The sequence below is a fragment of the Ovis aries genome, chromosome 1 (genome assembly GCF_016772045.2).
Source record: "Ovis aries strain OAR_USU_Benz2616 breed Rambouillet chromosome 1, ARS-UI_Ramb_v3.0, whole genome shotgun sequence".
NCBI lineage: Eukaryota > Metazoa > Chordata > Mammalia > Artiodactyla > Bovidae > Ovis > Ovis aries.
Window position 1 is genome coordinate 230,148,738 of NC_056054.1, and position 16,854 is coordinate 230,165,591.

Here is a 16,854-nt window from a genome sequence, read left to right on the forward strand (position 1 = left end):
CTGCACCCTGACGCCTGGCGAGGACGCAGGGTCGTATGCCGGGTCAGGATACCCTACTGACTCCTGGAGCAGCGCACTTGTCAGTTTCCTCTTGGCCACGCCCCGACGGAATAAGTCCAGCTCCCCAGTGTTTAAGTAAGTCGTGACACCAACGCAAAAATCCACGCCTAATTAAATTAATTAGGGATTCTTGTCAATCCTGAATTAATGGCCAAGAGCGCAGGCGGCCGAGGTATCCGAAAAGCCGGACGGCCTGGGACTGCCTCTTCTTCCCACTCCCTCCGGTCCCCCTTCTCTGTCCTCATACTCCAGCTCCAGCCATCCTGGACTCCAGCCTTAATCAATCTCAATCTCTTTCTTTCTTTCTCTCTCTCTCTCCCCCTCTTCTCCCTCTCTCCCTATCACCCCCACCACCTCCCAACCCCCACTCCCCCACCCCCAGGTAGTGGCGCGGGAGCTTCCCGGGAAGGGGCTCCCTCCGAGTTGCGAGGGGAGGTAATTTACTCAGAACAAGGGGCCGCCTTTGCGAAGTATAAATAGTGAGACTTCAAGCGCTGCGTCGCTATCAGATCTGAACTCTCCGCAGGAAGAATTGTCAAAGATCTTAACACTGAACAAGCGCGCTCAGGCAGGGAAGCATCGGTTCCCATTTCCCTCCGGCGGCCCCCGCCCCTTCCCTCTTCCTCTTCTTCCTCCTCCACCTCCTCCTCTTCTTACTTCTTTTTCTCCTTCTACTTCTCCTCTTTCTTCTTTCTTCTCTTCTTTTTCTTCTTCTTCCCCCTTCCCCCTCCCCCTTCTCCCCCACCCCCTGCCCCATTGATGTGTTATTATTGGGGGGGCTGGAGCAGTAAAAAAAGAAGAAGGAAAAAAAAGAGCGGGGCTGCTCGGCTGGGAGAGGTTGAGCGCGGGGCTGACGGGCATCTCTGGCGATGGAAGAACTTACGGCGTTCGTCTCGAAGTCTTTTGACCAGAAAGTGAAGGAGAAGAAGGAGGCTATCACGTACCGGGAGGTGCTGGAGAGCGGGCCGCTGCGCGGGGCCAAGGAGCCGAGCGGCTGCTCGGAGCCGGGCCGCGACGACCGCAGCAGCCCGGCAGTCCGGGCGGCCGGCGGAGGCGGCGGCGGCGGAGGAGGCGGAGGAGGCGGAGGCGGAGGTGGAGGCGGAGGAGGAGCAGGCGGAGGAGCTGGAGGAGGAGGGCGCTCTCCCGTCCGGGAGCTGGACATGGGCGCCGCCGAGAGAAGCAGGGAGCCGGGCAGCCCGCGGCTCACCGAGGGTAACGGCCCGACCCCCGGCCGCGGTTCCCCTTCCCGCCTTCCCGACTCCTCTCGGGCGGGAGAGGATCCCCAGGCCCGACGGGGGAGGAATAAGGGGGCGAACGCGGAGAGGGCCCTTGGACCCCAGCTTTGGAAGCCAGAGTGAGGACGGAGGGGTGGGAGTCCGGTGGTGTGCACGGTCGTGGGTGGGGTCCGTGTGTGTGTGTGTGTGTGGAGGAGGGGGAGCGTGTGGGGTTTGCGCGCGCCTTTCTCGGATGCTCCCGCTACTCCCATTCCACCCAAATGCATTTTCACCAACCGGAGGATGGGCCCCGCCGGACGGCCGGCAGGCGGGTGGGGAAGTTCTGGGGACCAGGCTGCCGAAGTGGATGCTGGCCGTCACTGGGCCAAGCGGCGGGATTACAGTTAGCATGTAGCGCCGAGTTTGCGGGAGTCCCTTTCCTAGGCCCGAGGGGAGAAAAAAAGAGAGAGGGAGAAAGGGGAAAGAGATACGGAGACGGAGGTTGATTGGGATTTCACCCTGGAGTCGCCCCGGGTTTCGCGGCTGCCTCTAAGAACCACTCCAACTCCGTGAAGACTCTGGATCCCTGAATCTTAGGGACCAAAACTCCCCATTTTCTTAGCGCTATGAAGGTAGAATGAGACCAGGGCAGGCTGAGGTTCAGGCTGTGCGCTGTTTTCTTTCGGAAGATGCATTTGGCTCCTTTTTTGTTTGTTTGTTTTCCGATATTTACTGCGCGGCATCATCCAGTATTCTGGTTTTGTGGTGGGATAATCCTTTGGTGCCAGCAAAGTGTTTGGAAAAGGCTTTTTCTAAATGGTGGAGCATCCTGTACCAATTCAAAGGAGTTCAACAATAAAATTAATTTGGCACTTGGTGCCTGCAGTAACTGGTGAGCTGCCATATTTTTCCAATTAAGAAAATATGTGACATGCGTAGAATCACATATTTAAGCAAGCAATTAAGTTGTTTATAACAAAGTCTGTTCTTGTTTAGGCCAATAAGTGGAAATTTGGGGGCGAAATAGAGATTATTTTAAGTCTATTAATCAACTGGAAATGTGGACATCTTTCTCTTTGAAGCCCCCAAAGTTTGCGGGGCTTCCACTGTGAGCCTGAAATAAAGCCGTCTCGCCGCTTTGGCAGAATCTGAAGGGTGTGTTTTCATATTTAAATTTCATTACAATATAAATGGAAATATTTTCCTATTAACTTGACGAGTTTGTGCTATAATATTATCTATTGCTTCCTGGAGGAAGGACGCATGTCCGCAAAACGAACTCTTGAGAAATATACATGCGGGAAACGCTTAACTAGAATGCCAACCCGCGCTGAGTTCTAGTGGTCTTCTCCCAGACGGGGTAGCAAGTAAACATGGAAAGTGGTGGCATTACTGTCAGGCAGTCCAGTGCAACCTCCCTGGCCTGAGTCCCAAGCTGCAGGCCCTGGGTACACCAGCAGGCCGGACCGCGAATTTAGAGTCAACCCAGGGCAAATGAGGTCTTGGGATTTTGGTTTCCAAACTCAGGGCAAATATTAATTTCTCTGCAGCCTGGCTCTTATAGAAATGATTTTTAACACTCATGTTGATAAGGATTCTGGGCTAGGGAGAACTGCAAACAGACTCAATTATTCTAAACTCAGCTTTGGCACCTTAAAAACCCAAGTCTTCGACTCAGGCCCAGAGGATGAAGGTTCCAGAGGGCCGCTTACGTTGATACCAACTCCCCTGATCAGTGCCCCTTGGCCTGTATATATATAGCCACATCCTTCTGGTGTCCCTGTATGCTCACACTTCCGAAGCTCCTGTTTTTAAAGGGAGGAGAAGGAAGGGCAGGAAAGTGGCAACAGATGTATGCGAACCTAGAGCAGAAAAAAATGCATATTTTATTAAACATCCGAGCTTCTGGATGCCTGAAAAGCCTTTGCGCAACCAATAGAAACCGCGGATCGCGAATGTTCCGCTTGAACCTGTTGATCTCTGTGGGTTTAAGCGGTTAGGGTCGAGTCCGCCTTTCCAATGGGGAGGGAGAAGAAGTGAACAGAGGCAGCGGTCTGTTTCGCGGGCCTCCCGAAGCTGGTTTTCTGCCTCTCTTCTTCTGTTCGGGTGTGGGCAGCGAGCCCTCCAGGCCGCCAACATGGCGTGGGCGCCTCTGCTCTGGCGACTGGGATTCAGCAGCGGGGACAGAGACTGCCTGGCTGTCCAGGGGCCGTCCGCGGTATTTGGCTCGAGCCCTGGGTCTGTACACAGCGCCCAGGGAAGTGGCTCCCAGCGCAGTGCAGCACAGGGGTCTTGTCCTCCAGCTGTGACCCAGCAGCCCAATTGTTCCCAAATTAGACCAGCAAGTTTGAGAGAAGACGGGAGAGCCGGCGGCAGCCAGCGCTGGCTGAGAAGGGGTCCACACTCCGGGAATGGCCGGTGTCAGAGCCCAGTCCGTGGCCTCGCCGCCCTCTTCTGCTGGGATCGCGTTCTGTGACTCACGGGGTGCGGCGCTTTTGATTTCTGTGCGTGTGTGGGAGAGAGTGAACGCAAGAGAGAGGGTGAGTGGAATTGGATTGTGTTCGCAGGGGAGGGCAGGGGACTGTGGGGGTGAACAGTGAAAGGTGAACTGGGGCCGCAGTTGTGAAAGGGATTGGGTAGGTGAATGCCCACCTTGCCCGCGGCAGCCACCCCAGTTGATCTTTTCGCATCTACGGGATCCTCTTCCTCTCAGCGGGGTGAGGGCCTGGACAGGAACTCCGGGAGGGGGCAGAAACCGCCATCCTCCTGGAGACAAATCTGCTCATGGTATTTGCTGTGTTGTTTTTTGTCTCTGTGTGTGTGTGTGTGTGTGTGTTGCTGTGTGTGCGCGGGGACATATGCGTATGGCCCTGTTCGTGGTACCCCCTCCAGTGTCCCCAGAGCTGAAGGATCGCAAAGAGGATGCGAAGGGGATGGAGGACGAAGGCCAGACCAAAATCAAGCAGAGGCGAAGTCGGACCAATTTCACCCTGGAGCAACTCAACGAGCTGGAAAGGCTTTTTGATGAGACTCACTACCCGGACGCCTTTATGCGTGAAGAACTGAGCCAACGGCTGGGGCTGTCCGAGGCCCGAGTGCAGGTATCCGGCTGTGAGGAGGTCGCAGGGAGCGGAGGAGGGGGAATGCCTGGGGTTGGACAGTCGCTTGAGGTACACACGATGAGTGTGCGGGTTCAAGTGTCTGGAGTGAAGTGAGAAGGGAAGAAAAGTATTTGCTAGAGGTCTTATTTTCCAAAGTAGATCTTAGTCCTAAAGCCTTCCCGGGCTCCCCTTCACCCCATACCAACATATGTTCCCAGCAGAAGAAAGCTTTGCTGGGCTTGCTCCCAGGGTTTCTATAAACCACACCCCCCTCGCCTCACAATGCCTTTAATGTGGTTTAATCCTAATGGGCCTACTTTTATAAGCCTTAAAAAAAATCCCACAGAAAACGTTTTATCTTCTGGATGCTTTAAAAGTTACAACGAACATTTTGTTCATCCGAGTTGGGTTTCCTTGAGGGTCTGCTCTGGGATCTAGGTTTGCCAGGCGGATATGCCAATTAGGTTTATAGATGTACAGACTATAAAGAAAATTAGCAACTGTTAAGTGCAGAATTTTACAGTCTGCCCTTAGCAGTCGATCTCAAACTGTGTGTGAAATAGCGGAGAAAATAAATGCATTTGGTCACTCTTTCTTTGTTCTCTCACTTAACTAGGGAAGCAAATCTGAATCAGAAACTGATTTTAAAACAACCAACATATCTTAATATTGACATTTCCAAAGTCTGATCCCAGCAAGTGCCACACTCAGTGAAGTTAGTATTGGAGCAGATTTTCTTTACTGGTTGTGGGGGTGAATTTAATGGCAAAAGTAGGCTTTGGGAGCACTTAAGGGAAAAAAATTATATACATACATGCATACATATCGTTTTAGTTTTATGGAAAACGAATTTAAATGTTTCAGGTTTTATTTCCACTCAAATAATAAAATAGGAGAAAATGATGGTCATTATTTGTTTGAACACATGGAGCAGTTTTAGGCCTGAACATCTGCAGCTGTTACAAAGTATCACTGTAACAGATACTCCCTAGGTCTCTGGGCGCAGAGACCACCATCTGCAGCGAACTATGCAATTCTTATGGGGCTTCCCCGCATCTTGTAATAGGATCAGGACAAAAACAGAGCAGTCCCCTTAAAGGGGAAAAGTAATAATAGGCTGCCTTGGTCATCACAGCATCAACAGCAGAGCCTTCCTTTTTAAGCCTGTCCTACTTTGCTCTGTGTACTGAGATCTCTAGGGACTTAGAAACCCCTTAAAGACATGATGATAATTATTACAGTTGTGAGCATTAGTATATCAGTTCCAACTCTTCTAGGGGAAAAAAGAGGCAAGAAGCCTCAGGCCATGTGAGGTACACAAAGAATGCCACCCTGGCATGAAATCTACCCTTCTATTACACTAAATGGCAGGGGAATTTTTGAAGATTTACATTGACTGTGACACTTGCTTTCAAAAACAAGGAAAAAGCTCTGAAGCAATATTTTGCTTTCATGTTTTTAAACATTAACTTGTGAATCAGTCAATATGCTGTATTATTGGAACATAATGCTGTGTTATTGGAGTATAAAAGCAAGCTTTGTTTGAATTTCTTAAAATCTGCCATACTGCTTCTAAAAGTTGGCAAGTTTACCTAAGAAGGTAGTATCTGGGAGAAGATATTATCCAGAATTACATGATTCATACCCCAGTCCCATTCCACAAAATGTTCTTTTTTCTTGTAATAAATGAACTTTATTGCTGGTATTTATTTTTCTCATGTTTTTATTTAAATTTTGATCTACCTTCTGGATACTTCTGGATACTGTAACTGCACTCAGCAACTTTTTCTATAGAAGCAAATTAGATTGTCATGATAATGGCATAATTATTTCTGCTACCAGGTTACACTTTGCTGCATGGAGGAAGAGAGAAATTCTAAACTTCTTTGTAGTGAGGCTTTTATAACACTAATTACCTCTTCCCCCACTCTTATCTCCCCACCCCCAAGGGGAAAAAAAAAAAACAAAACAGAGTCACTATTTGCTTTGGTGTTTGGTTTTTCTTGAAGATGAAGCTAATTAATATTACAGGCTCTTAATGAGCACATTTTTCTCAGGTCTTACTGGGCAACATCTAAACCCATTATCACTTTAGTATCAGGTATCAGGGCGAGTTTTAGGCCTGGGGGACTCTAATTCTGGAAACATGAAAACAGAACTCGAGTAATTTATCAAGAAACAATATATCTTGCAAGAGTATAGGAAATTATTTTTGTCATTCATTTGTGTTTTTAACTTTGGAAATTAAGATTGTTGTATATAATTCAAAGATTGCTTGCTGTATCTTCCATTCCTTGCCTAAAATGCTACCCTTTCATCATACTCCTGTAAATTAAAAAAATTTTTTGAGTCCTATCACCTAGACTTTATTTTTTTCCTCCAATTTTAGGTTTGGTTTCAAAATCGAAGAGCTAAATGTAGAAAGCAAGAAAATCAACTTCATAAAGGTATGCTTCTCAGACAAAGAACATTTGATACTCTAAATAAAAAGTATTACGGAATACTGTTATTATGAAGCCAAAAAAAGAACCTTCTCAAAGATAACTGTCGTCCTTATTTAAAAATCTACCCTGAAGGCAGTTAATGAGAGTCCTAAAATTTGGGAGTAAATTACATTGATTTTAATTCTGGCAACAGTTTAGGAAGATACCAGTCCAGTTCCAAAGGAAATAGTTCTATCTTGGTACCATTTGAAACCTTGGGAAAAAGTGCTGAATGTGTTAACCTCACTTTATTTTGTTTTGTTCCCCATTTTTCACAGGCGTCCTCATAGGGGCTGCCAGCCAATTTGAAGCTTGTAGAGTAGCACCCTACGTCAATGTAGGTGCTTTAAGGATGCCATTTCAGCAGGCAAGTACAGCCCAGTTTTAACCTGTTTTTAACTGTAAAAAGACCTGGATATTTGCTTGAACTGTTGAACATCCCCTTCCTCTGGGCTCTAATATGGGTGTACAGTTATAGAATCAATTTTCAGATGATACAGTGGATACACTCCCATTTAAAAACCTATACAGTAATGGTACCCTACTCTAGTACTCCTGCCTGGAAAATCCCATGGACGGAGGAGCCTGGTAGGCTGCAGTCCATGGGGTCGCTGAGGGTCGGACATGACTGAGCGACTTCACTTTCACTTTTCACTTTCATGCATTGGAGAAAGAAATGGCAACCCACTCCAGTGTTCTTGCCTGGAGAATCCCCAGGGACGGGGGAGCCTGGTGGGCTGCTGTCTATGGGGTCACACAGAGTCAGACACGACTGAAGCGACTTAGCAGCAGCACAATGTCAGAGGCCTGTATGCTTAGTCCTTTCTGTCCTCATGGGAAACCTACAATGCCTGAGGGCAGCAACTGGTCCTTTAAAAATGCACTAAAGATTGCACTTGGGGAAAGGAAGGGAAAGCCTTTTGATTAAGACTTTGTCAGATCCAATACAAAGGTTAGTCCTAAGGTATTTCTGAGGCAACTCTGTAAATATTTTTTGAGGTATTTTCTACCTCTTAGTCACATTAAATATCTCTGACCAAAGACAATAAATAAATAACTAAAATACTACCCATTGAGACTTGATTTTTTTTTTTTTAAGCTGCAAACCTTCATCTATAGCAGAGAGGAAAACATTGGTCTTCCCAGGGACACCTTGCCAATGCAAACCCTTTCTTAGCCATAAAGAAACCTTTAAGACTACATTTTAAAAGTACAGCCTGCAGCAATAATTAATCCTAGGATATCCCAGGGCTCTGAACTCCCCCATTCTCCAAGCCTAAGGGTGCAACCCATTCCCAGCCAGTATCAGACATTCCCCACCCTTGGCCAGGGCCCTTGCTAGATAGGACTGTGAAGTCATGAATTAACTCTGAGTTGCCAGTCCCTGGTCAGAAAAGTGTGACCTGAGTCACACTGAGTCACACCTGAGTGTGCCCTGTATATTGAGCATTAGTGTTAGGGAGGTCTTAGCTCTCTTGGCACCACTGGATTCTAGTAGCCTGATGCTAGGCATCTGAAGCAGGAGAGAATGACTGGAGAGAGAGGGGGACCATAAGAGAAGAACTTTACTACTCAGAAGGTGATCTCTGAGTCTGCAGCATCAGTACCATCTGGGAGATTGTTAGAAAGCAAGATTCTCTGACCTGACCTAGACCTTCTGAATCAGAATCTACATTTTAACAAGATCCCAATGTAATTTTAATAGTAAAGTTTAGGAGTACTAACAAGTGTGCCAGTTGTGATGAAGATGTAGTAACTTCTCTAAGTGACATTTTTAAAGTTTTGTAGTTTGCTTATTGGCACTTTACTAGTGAGTTAAGAGGTGTATGGCAGCACCAAGAGAGGAGGGTAAGGACACTCACCCCATCATCTGTCCAATATACATTGTTATTTTGAGGGGAGTGATGTATTAGCACAATAGCATTGTTGCCCTCTGACCAGCCCAGCTCCTAAGGGGGCGGCCACAATCACCGAAGATGGGAGTCACTGGGACTCAGGGGGATAAGCCACTCTGAGTGAGCTGCAGAATACTCAGGGGCACTGGAGTATCCCAGATTCAGTAACAAACTGAGGTCAGCTAAACGTCCCTTTCCCAGTCCCCTGCCCCAGCCTTCCCCGAGCTAAGCTGGACGCCGTTAATGCTCTGTTTCTATTCTGTTGTCACCCTAGGATAGTCATTGCAACGTGACGCCCTTGTCCTTTCAGGTTCAGGCGCAGCTGCAGCTGGACAGCGCCGTGGCGCACGCGCACCACCACCTGCACCCGCACCTGGCCGCGCACGCGCCCTACATGATGTTCCCGGCGCCGCCCTTCGGACTGCCGCTCGCCACGCTGGCCGCAGACTCAGCATCTGCCGCCTCCGTCGTGGCTGCAGCTGCTGCTGCCAAGACTACCAGCAAGAACTCCAGCATCGCGGATCTCAGACTGAAAGCCAAAAAGCACGCGGCCGCCCTGGGTCTGTGACGGCAGCGCCAGGGTCGCGCCTGCAGCACGGCGCGCAGCCTGCATGCCCTCAGAGCCCCGCTGCTTCTCTGTTACCTGCCCCGGACCTCGGAATCCGAGCCTCTTTCTGCCCCGCCGATGGCCCCTTGCTCCCTTCTGCATCCCGGACTCGGAGGGCAGCACCCGGGATCCGAAGAAGGGCACCAGCTTCGTGGCTCCTGACCATTCACCTGTCTAGGGGCCTAGAATTTGGCTTTGTAGGGATGGGTTTGGGAAGTCTGAAGAGTGCTGGGACAGTGAAGTGTGGCTCACGGTAAAACTGCAACGATGGACTTTTGCGTAGAAATAAAAATCTTGTTAGTAAAAAATGAGGGGGAAACTGTAGAAAAGACAAACCAGAGAGAAAAAGAGAAAGGGAACTTACTGCTATTCAGCAGAAGCTGAAATCGGAGAACCAAGGAATAAAAAAGAAAAAAATTTTAAAGTATTTTGTACATTAAAAAATATGGAAAAATAACCGGAACAAATCTCGAGATAATTGGGGCGGGAGTTACCAACTTAAAGTGTATTTTTTTGTTGTTGTTGTTGTTGTTTTTTAATGGGCTAAGAAGGCAAAACAGAAGGAAGAGGTATACTTATTTAAAGAATTAAGATTAAAAAAAGTACGCAGCTGGGAAGTTCACAGGTTTTGAAACTGACCTTTTTCTGCGAAGTTCGCTTTAATACAAGAAATTTGATAAGAGAGGCGGGCCTCCTTTTACGTTGAATCAGATGCTTTGAGTTAAAAACCACCACGTATGGAAGAGCAAGAAGAGGGAAGACAGTATAAAAATGAGGAGATAAAAAAATGATATTAATACAAAAATGATAACCACAGACAATGATTTCTCTGAGAAATTGTTATGGCAGAACTGTCCAGACTGCTGACAATAAAGTCTGGCTTGCATGTTACCTGTATTCCATTGACGGTGTCTCCCCCCCGCACTCCCGCTTTACTTACATGCACTTAACTGCATTTTCATTTTCGGTATGAAAAACAATACCCAAAGCATCTGAAAATTGATATATATTTCTATCTATCTATATTTTTTGTCCCATCTTTAATCCTGGGGGGACAAAAGAAAAAAGTTTGAAGGGCAAAAAAGTTACACTCTTATTGTCCCAAGACGACAGAGACAAGTAGAAAATGTAGGGAAAAAGAAAAGAGAAATGATTAACGTACAGCGCCTCACGTGGTGCCTGATACACAGTGGGCGGTCAGTGTTAGTCCCCCTCTTCCCTTATTCTTGTATTCCCTCTTGGAGATTTCCTGAAGTCCTATTTGAAGACCGTGCTTTATTTCCCCCTCTCAGTCCCATCACACTCACTTTAAACAACACCCAGCTAGATACAGGCGCTAAGTTTGTGTAAAATATGTTGATACACACGAGCAAAGTTTATTTTGGCTATAATGTGTGAACTAATGGTTGACTTTCAACATTTGCATTTTATCTCACAAAGGTGTATATTCAAATAATTTTTTGTCTGTCTCAATCCATGTAGCTATTTAAACTGGGGTACCCTGGACTGAACAATCTGTATCCCAATTCTTTAAAAAGTCTCCTTAGTTTTTTTTTTTAAAATCCCTTCTAATTTACGAGAAAGAGGAAAAGCTCTTTTAGCTGAACTTTAGTATGCGGTTGAGCTTTGTAACTATTTGTTCTCCATGAAAACAAAATTATTTATATTTGCCATATTTTTTCTAGTGTGTTAAGTTATTTTAAACAGAAGATGCTGTTATTTCATGACGTGTTGTCGGTACAAAATGTTTTGGTCTCACCTCTGTTAAACCTTTTAAATAAGTGCCAAGTTATTAATTGAAGACACTTTGCGATCAATTGAATGAAAATAGTATTGTTTCATTTGATGGGGTTCGCGTCATCTTTACTCCTGTTGCTATTAAACTATCCAGGATAGTCGTTCCCTCTTCCTTTTTGATGAATATGTATCTCTCTCGACTATACCAGCTTGGAAAAGAGCTTGCCTCTGCTCTCTACGTGCGGCAATCAAGGGGCGGTGAGAATGATGACTCTCGTGGCTCTCTGTAGCGTTGAGCGAAAATCCCCCTCTCCTGCCCCATTTTATCCACCCAATGAAGAAAACGGATTGATTTTACACTAAATCAATAAAGGAACAGATACTATGTAAAATAACATAGAATAGAATAATCTCCTTCCCTAAAACGGACTCTTGTTGTTCATTTTGCTGCACTTTGATCCTTGAAGTTCATTTAAGGCACATTTTGGGAAGGAAGGAAAGCGTGGTCACGCGGTGCAAAATCCACCTGGGTTTATTGTTACAAAACACTCAGTCCCAGGTCGCCGACCCTCCCCCGGAGTCAGTGGCGGTCTGGAAGTAGGATAAGAGCCGTGAAGCGGGGCTGGGGCGGCGGGGAGGGCGGGTCCCACGCCTCCCGCTTCAGTTTACCTCTTTGGCCCAAATAGAGTCTTCGTTCGTTAAATTTATGAAAAGGTGGCAGCTAGGATCGTATTTAGGAAAAGCCGGGTTCTAGCCGTTTGTAGGGTACCAAGGAGCCCTCATCCGTACCCTCTCCCAGAAGAAATCTCACCTACTTAAGCCCGGAGGCGCTGCCTATTTGGAGGTAGATAGGGACCGTGAAGACTCGGGACAGGACTTTCTTTTCCCTTCTCACTCGGGCTCTTGGGACAAGGGACACCCTTCGACAAAATTGAGGGTTTCCCGTGTGTCCCCTGGGGCCTCCCCTTGGGGGTGGAGGACGCACAGAGGAGGCCCTTCCTGCGACCAAGCCCCGCGTCCTCGAGTGGTGCTCCTGCCGCCCGCACCCAGCCCTCTCCCAGGTTGAGCTCGCACTCAAAGCTGTTACTCTGAGTAGACGTGGGTGATAATGTTTATCTTTTAGCCTTCAGAGACCACTGAACAGGACTTGGGCCGTATTCAGCGCTCAGGCCTTGCGGGTCTTCTACTTGACAAGCGTCCCTAGTTTTCATAATAAACATCTGCTTGGGGGCGGGGTGAGCTTTGAAGCCGCCGCGCCGGCTGCCTGGGCTGGTGGCCTCCGGCGAGCTCCCGTCGGCTCCGGAGTCCAGGGTGCAAACCGGCAGGCTCCACACTCCAACCCTAATCCAGCCACCGACGCGGGCTCGGACGCGTCCCGAGGCACCCCGAGGGAGGTCGGAGGTCACGGGAGAAGTTGGGGCCAGAGGTTGGAGGTCCCGTCCGGGGCCTGGCCGATCCCTACAGCTGAGCTCCGGGAGCCTGAGGTCAAAGGAGGCGCTGCGTCCGGGCCCAGGCCGGCGGGGCGCCCGGCACCAGCGAAGGAGCGCGGCAGCGGGGCCTAAGTCGGCTGGAACGTTTCGGGCCGCCGGCGCCGGGCGGGCTGGGTGCCGAGCCCGCGGGATTGGGTCCTCGAGGGAGCGCGGCTGGCCGAGGAGCCCGCGGACGCAGCCCCGGTGGGCGAGAAAAAGCAAGGTCAAAGATTCTCTGCCCCGTCGGCGGTGCCCGAGCCTGGCGCGGCCTGTGGGACCTGCGTCAGGGGCGCCGGCGGCGTCCTCCCGCTCCTCCAGCGTCCGCTCTCCCGAGACTCCGCGGGTACCGAGGCCACCTTTCCTTTCCCGTCGGGGTGGGTCCCTCGGGGATCCAGCTTCTCACTGGGGCTCGCGCAGAGCCCGCTTTGCGGAGCGCCGCGGCCCAAACGCCTGGATGTGTGAACCCCGAGTTCCCAACCCCGTGTTTCCAGGCCACTCTGAGAAGGGGACCGAAGAAAGCTTCACTATAAAGTGTGCCCAGTGTGTGTCGTTTTGGTCCAAACTCAATAATAATCGTAATAAATAATTAAAATTTCCCGCAATTGTCCCGCAGATCTTAAGGATGTGCAAAGACTTCCCAAGCTATAAAATCTCTGATTAAGGAAAACTGAATTAAAAGAGCTTACTCAAAACATCATTAGTGTTAAAGACCCTATAATACAGGAGGCCCAGTGAGATCCGAGGCCTTAGCTTGAAGCTGAACTGATAAATATCTATTTTGAGTTTTTCCCCAGATTCATAACTTTTTAGATCCTCAGATGGTAATACTTTAGCATAATACAATACTCAAATTTCGGAACTATTTTGATTTCTGAAAAATGCCTTTTTGGCTTCAGTCATATGGGATCCTGTTATTTTTTCACAAATTCAGTTTACATCATAAATTGCAAACATTTGCAATCAGATCTCAAGACTGTTTATTTTATGTAACCTCAAGCGCTTGACTATGTTAAACACCAGCACAGAAAGTCTGTGAAATCAGTTTAATGTGTGTGAGGGAATTAAAGGATCACTCCTTTTCATCACACAAACAAAGCATTTAAGATTGTTTTGATTGTCAGTCTCCCAATTTTTGAACAGTCTCACAATTGACTATTAATTTTAGAGTCATTCTGTGCGAAAATAATTACTAAAGTTATATCCTGCTTTAATTAAATGTTTCTGGGCAGAAGAAAATGATATTATTCTACATTGGGAAATGGGTGATTGTTTTTAATGTTATATTATTTTTAAATCATTTTAGTTCTAATGTAAATGAAGTCTGCTAATTCGGGGGGGGGGGGGGCGCGCAGTGCCAGGCCTGCAATGGTTTCTTAACATGCTGTTAGAACAGTTAGTCAAAGTGCATTAAAGGAATGTCACTAACCCAGAAATAATAAATATGTCATTCTAATGAGAGTGTCAACTTATGGATAATTTATTCAAGGTAGTTTTTACATTTCACATGGAATCTCTTATTATGACCTGCCTGAGTACTGTGATGCTTGTTCTTCAAAATCTAATTTATATAGGCTTGAGGTATACATAATTCATAACTCCTGTTGATATATGTATACACACCCTGGATTTTAAACCTTTACAATATGTCTGCATGTTTACTAGCATGTTTTCAGGACATCTGGAATTAAAATGTAAGAAGTGTTCAACATTACGAGGAAAGCATGCGTGAAGAAAAAGTAGTTGAAAATTAACAGTTAAAAAGGATTAGATAAATTTCAAGCTAAGATCCAGAGTGAACACTGAAATATTTCAGACAGGGGACATTCTTGAACAATAAATATGAAAATCTCCAAGAAAGACTTACAGATGTGAGCTTATAACACTTCTGATACCTAGGTAATCCTTTCATGTCTCTAATTCATAAAACAAAAAATCCTCAAGTCTTGAGGTATTTTGTTTTGGGTATTTTATGTGTCAGTCAAGCTAACCATTGCATATGCCTTCAGTACAGGAAAATTTAGTATAGTACGTGGAGTTCTATTGGCATGAGGAAAGGTTTTAGAATATAACCAAATAAATCACATAGGGAGGAGTAAACACACTTTTCTCCCCCTTGTTGAACAACGGATCACATGTCTTGACTAAAGATCTTTGTAGATTCTTATTCAGGCAGAACAGTGCAGAATAAGTTAAGGGCACAGACATGAAGTCAGACTTCCTGTATTTCAAACTCCCTGCTGCCATATACTATTCTGTGATTTAGAATTAGTTCATCTCTGTGTTTCTCCATTTTCCCATCTATAAAATGGATATAAAAGCAGCATCTATTGTGTAGGGATGCTTGGAGAATTAAATAAGTTAGTATTTGTAAAGAACAGTGCCTTCCACTTATGTGTACTAGCTGTATAATACTTATTTTAGCACACAATGGATATCACTCCACCATTTCTTGATAAGACTATGCATTTCCAAGGAAGGTTCAATTTCCAAAAACAGAGCAACAGGCCCCACATGTGCTGTATGGCTATTCAGATGCATTTAATGTGTCTGACCTTCAAGCAAGTGCATTTAGCACATGCTCCCTAGGACTAAGGCCAATAGGCAAGAGTCCTTGTAATAAAAACCTTCAGGAAAGAAAACAACAAAGTATGCAAAACAAGGAATAAATACGTTTCTGTTGTGGGTGTGATTCCAGCTAATTGCATAGCCTCTGTGATCCTTGTCTGGAAGATTGGCAAATGTCACAGTGCACTTAGGGGCTGATCCATAAGAGCAATTTAGAGATTGCACAATGCCATCTACATGACAGATAGGATTGCTACTCTGCCATGTGTGGCTAATAAGGTGAGATATCAGGCATGGCACTTGCCCTTAAGGGGCTTACCGTCTTGGGGGAGATAGCTCATAAGTACATATGATAGTGCTGGGGAGCATGTACCAAATGCACTTGCTTAAAGGCGTTCAGACACAGTATATGCATCTGAATGGCCATACAACACATAGGAGGCCTGTTGCCTTGATTTTGGAAACTGAATGCATAGCCTTATTAAAGAAATGGTGGAGCGACACCCAGAGGTTAAGAAGCACACTTTGTTAGGATTAAATGTCTGTTGCCGGAGTTTGTGCTCTCCAGGACCATGTGTGTTTTCTTTGCTGACCATGTTTGTAGAGCATTAGCTGTGAAATACTAAAAGATGTGAAGGCTGTTGACCAATGATCTTTAACAGCAGTTTGAAAACACACGTAATGCAAAAGATGAAAGGTTTAATTAAATGTTTAATGTAAAATGAACAACTGAGTCCTAATTACAGACATAGTGAAGAGGGACTTCTTTTCAGTGGCTCCATTTAGATTTACGACTAAGACTTGACTCATATTTTATATTATACCTATTAAAAACTCAGAGAACTTATTACACATCTTAATTTGAGAATCAATGTGATGTCACAGTATATGACTAATAATCTTTTAATATTAGCACTTTCATTTTAAAATTAATTAATTAATTGGCTGCATTGGGTCTTAGTTGTGGCATGTGAGATCTAGTCCCCTGACCAGAGATCAAACCTGGGACCCATGCACTGGAAATGCAGAGTCTTAACCACTGAATCACACTTAGCACTTTTATTTTTAATAATCAGTAAGGATTTTGCTAGAAAGAAAAATATTTGCCACTAGTCAAGTAGGTTGAGTATGTGACTAATTTTTAGAGGGAGATTTTTCTGAGTTCAAATCTGAACTCTATCACTTATTAATTGGATGCGAAAGTGAAGTCACTCAGTCGTGTCTGACTCTTTGCGACACCATGGACTGTAGCCAGCCAGGCTCTTCCGTCCATGGGATTTTCCAGGCAAGAATACTGGAGTGGGTTGCCATTTCCTTCTCCAGGAGATCTTTCTGACCCAGGGGTTGAACCCGGGTCTCCCGCATTGTAGGCAGACGCTTTACCATCTGAGCCACCAGGAAAGCGAAGTCTTAGGTAATTTCTTAGCTTCCTAGACCCTGTGTCCTTTTAGTGTCCTGTACCCCACACCTTGTAGATGGTTGCTGGGATCAAATAAGATAAGGTGTGCAAAGTGCCTGGCATACAACAAGTTGCCACAAATGTACTTCTCTTCACTTTTCTACTTTTATTATATGTTCAAATTATTGTCACATTCAGAAGATATTGAATTTACTTGTCTGTGTGATTAGAGACAGTTTTAGAAAATAGTAGGAGATGGTATGCATATTTATTTCAAATCCTCAATATGAGTATTGATTGTGTGTGTGTATGTTGTGTGGCCTG

General features: G+C 46.1%; 1 protein-coding gene across 3 annotated transcripts; it reads left to right on the forward strand.

Moving 5' to 3' along the window:
- The first annotated feature begins 25 nt into the window (after positions 1-25).
- On the forward strand, positions 26-11,522 carry SHOX2 (SHOX homeobox 2). 3 transcript variants are annotated; one of them, XM_027959037.3, is made up of 6 exons: positions 26-1,272; positions 1,907-1,987; positions 4,167-4,375; positions 6,765-6,822; positions 7,137-7,225; positions 9,028-11,522. In XM_027959037.3, exons 1-6 carry the CDS (start codon positions 930-932, stop codon positions 9,319-9,321), a joined length of 1,074 nt encoding a protein of 357 aa, XP_027814838.1. In that variant the 5' UTR covers positions 26-929; the 3' UTR covers positions 9,322-11,522. The 3 variants fall into 3 exon arrangements, with proteins under 3 accessions (XP_027814838.1, XP_014948063.2, XP_027814829.1); XM_015092577.4 differs by lacking the exon at positions 1,907-1,987; XM_027959028.3 differs by lacking the exon at positions 1,907-1,987 and having other exon boundaries at positions 9,064-11,522.
- The last annotated feature ends 5,332 nt before the right edge of the window (positions 11,523-16,854 follow it).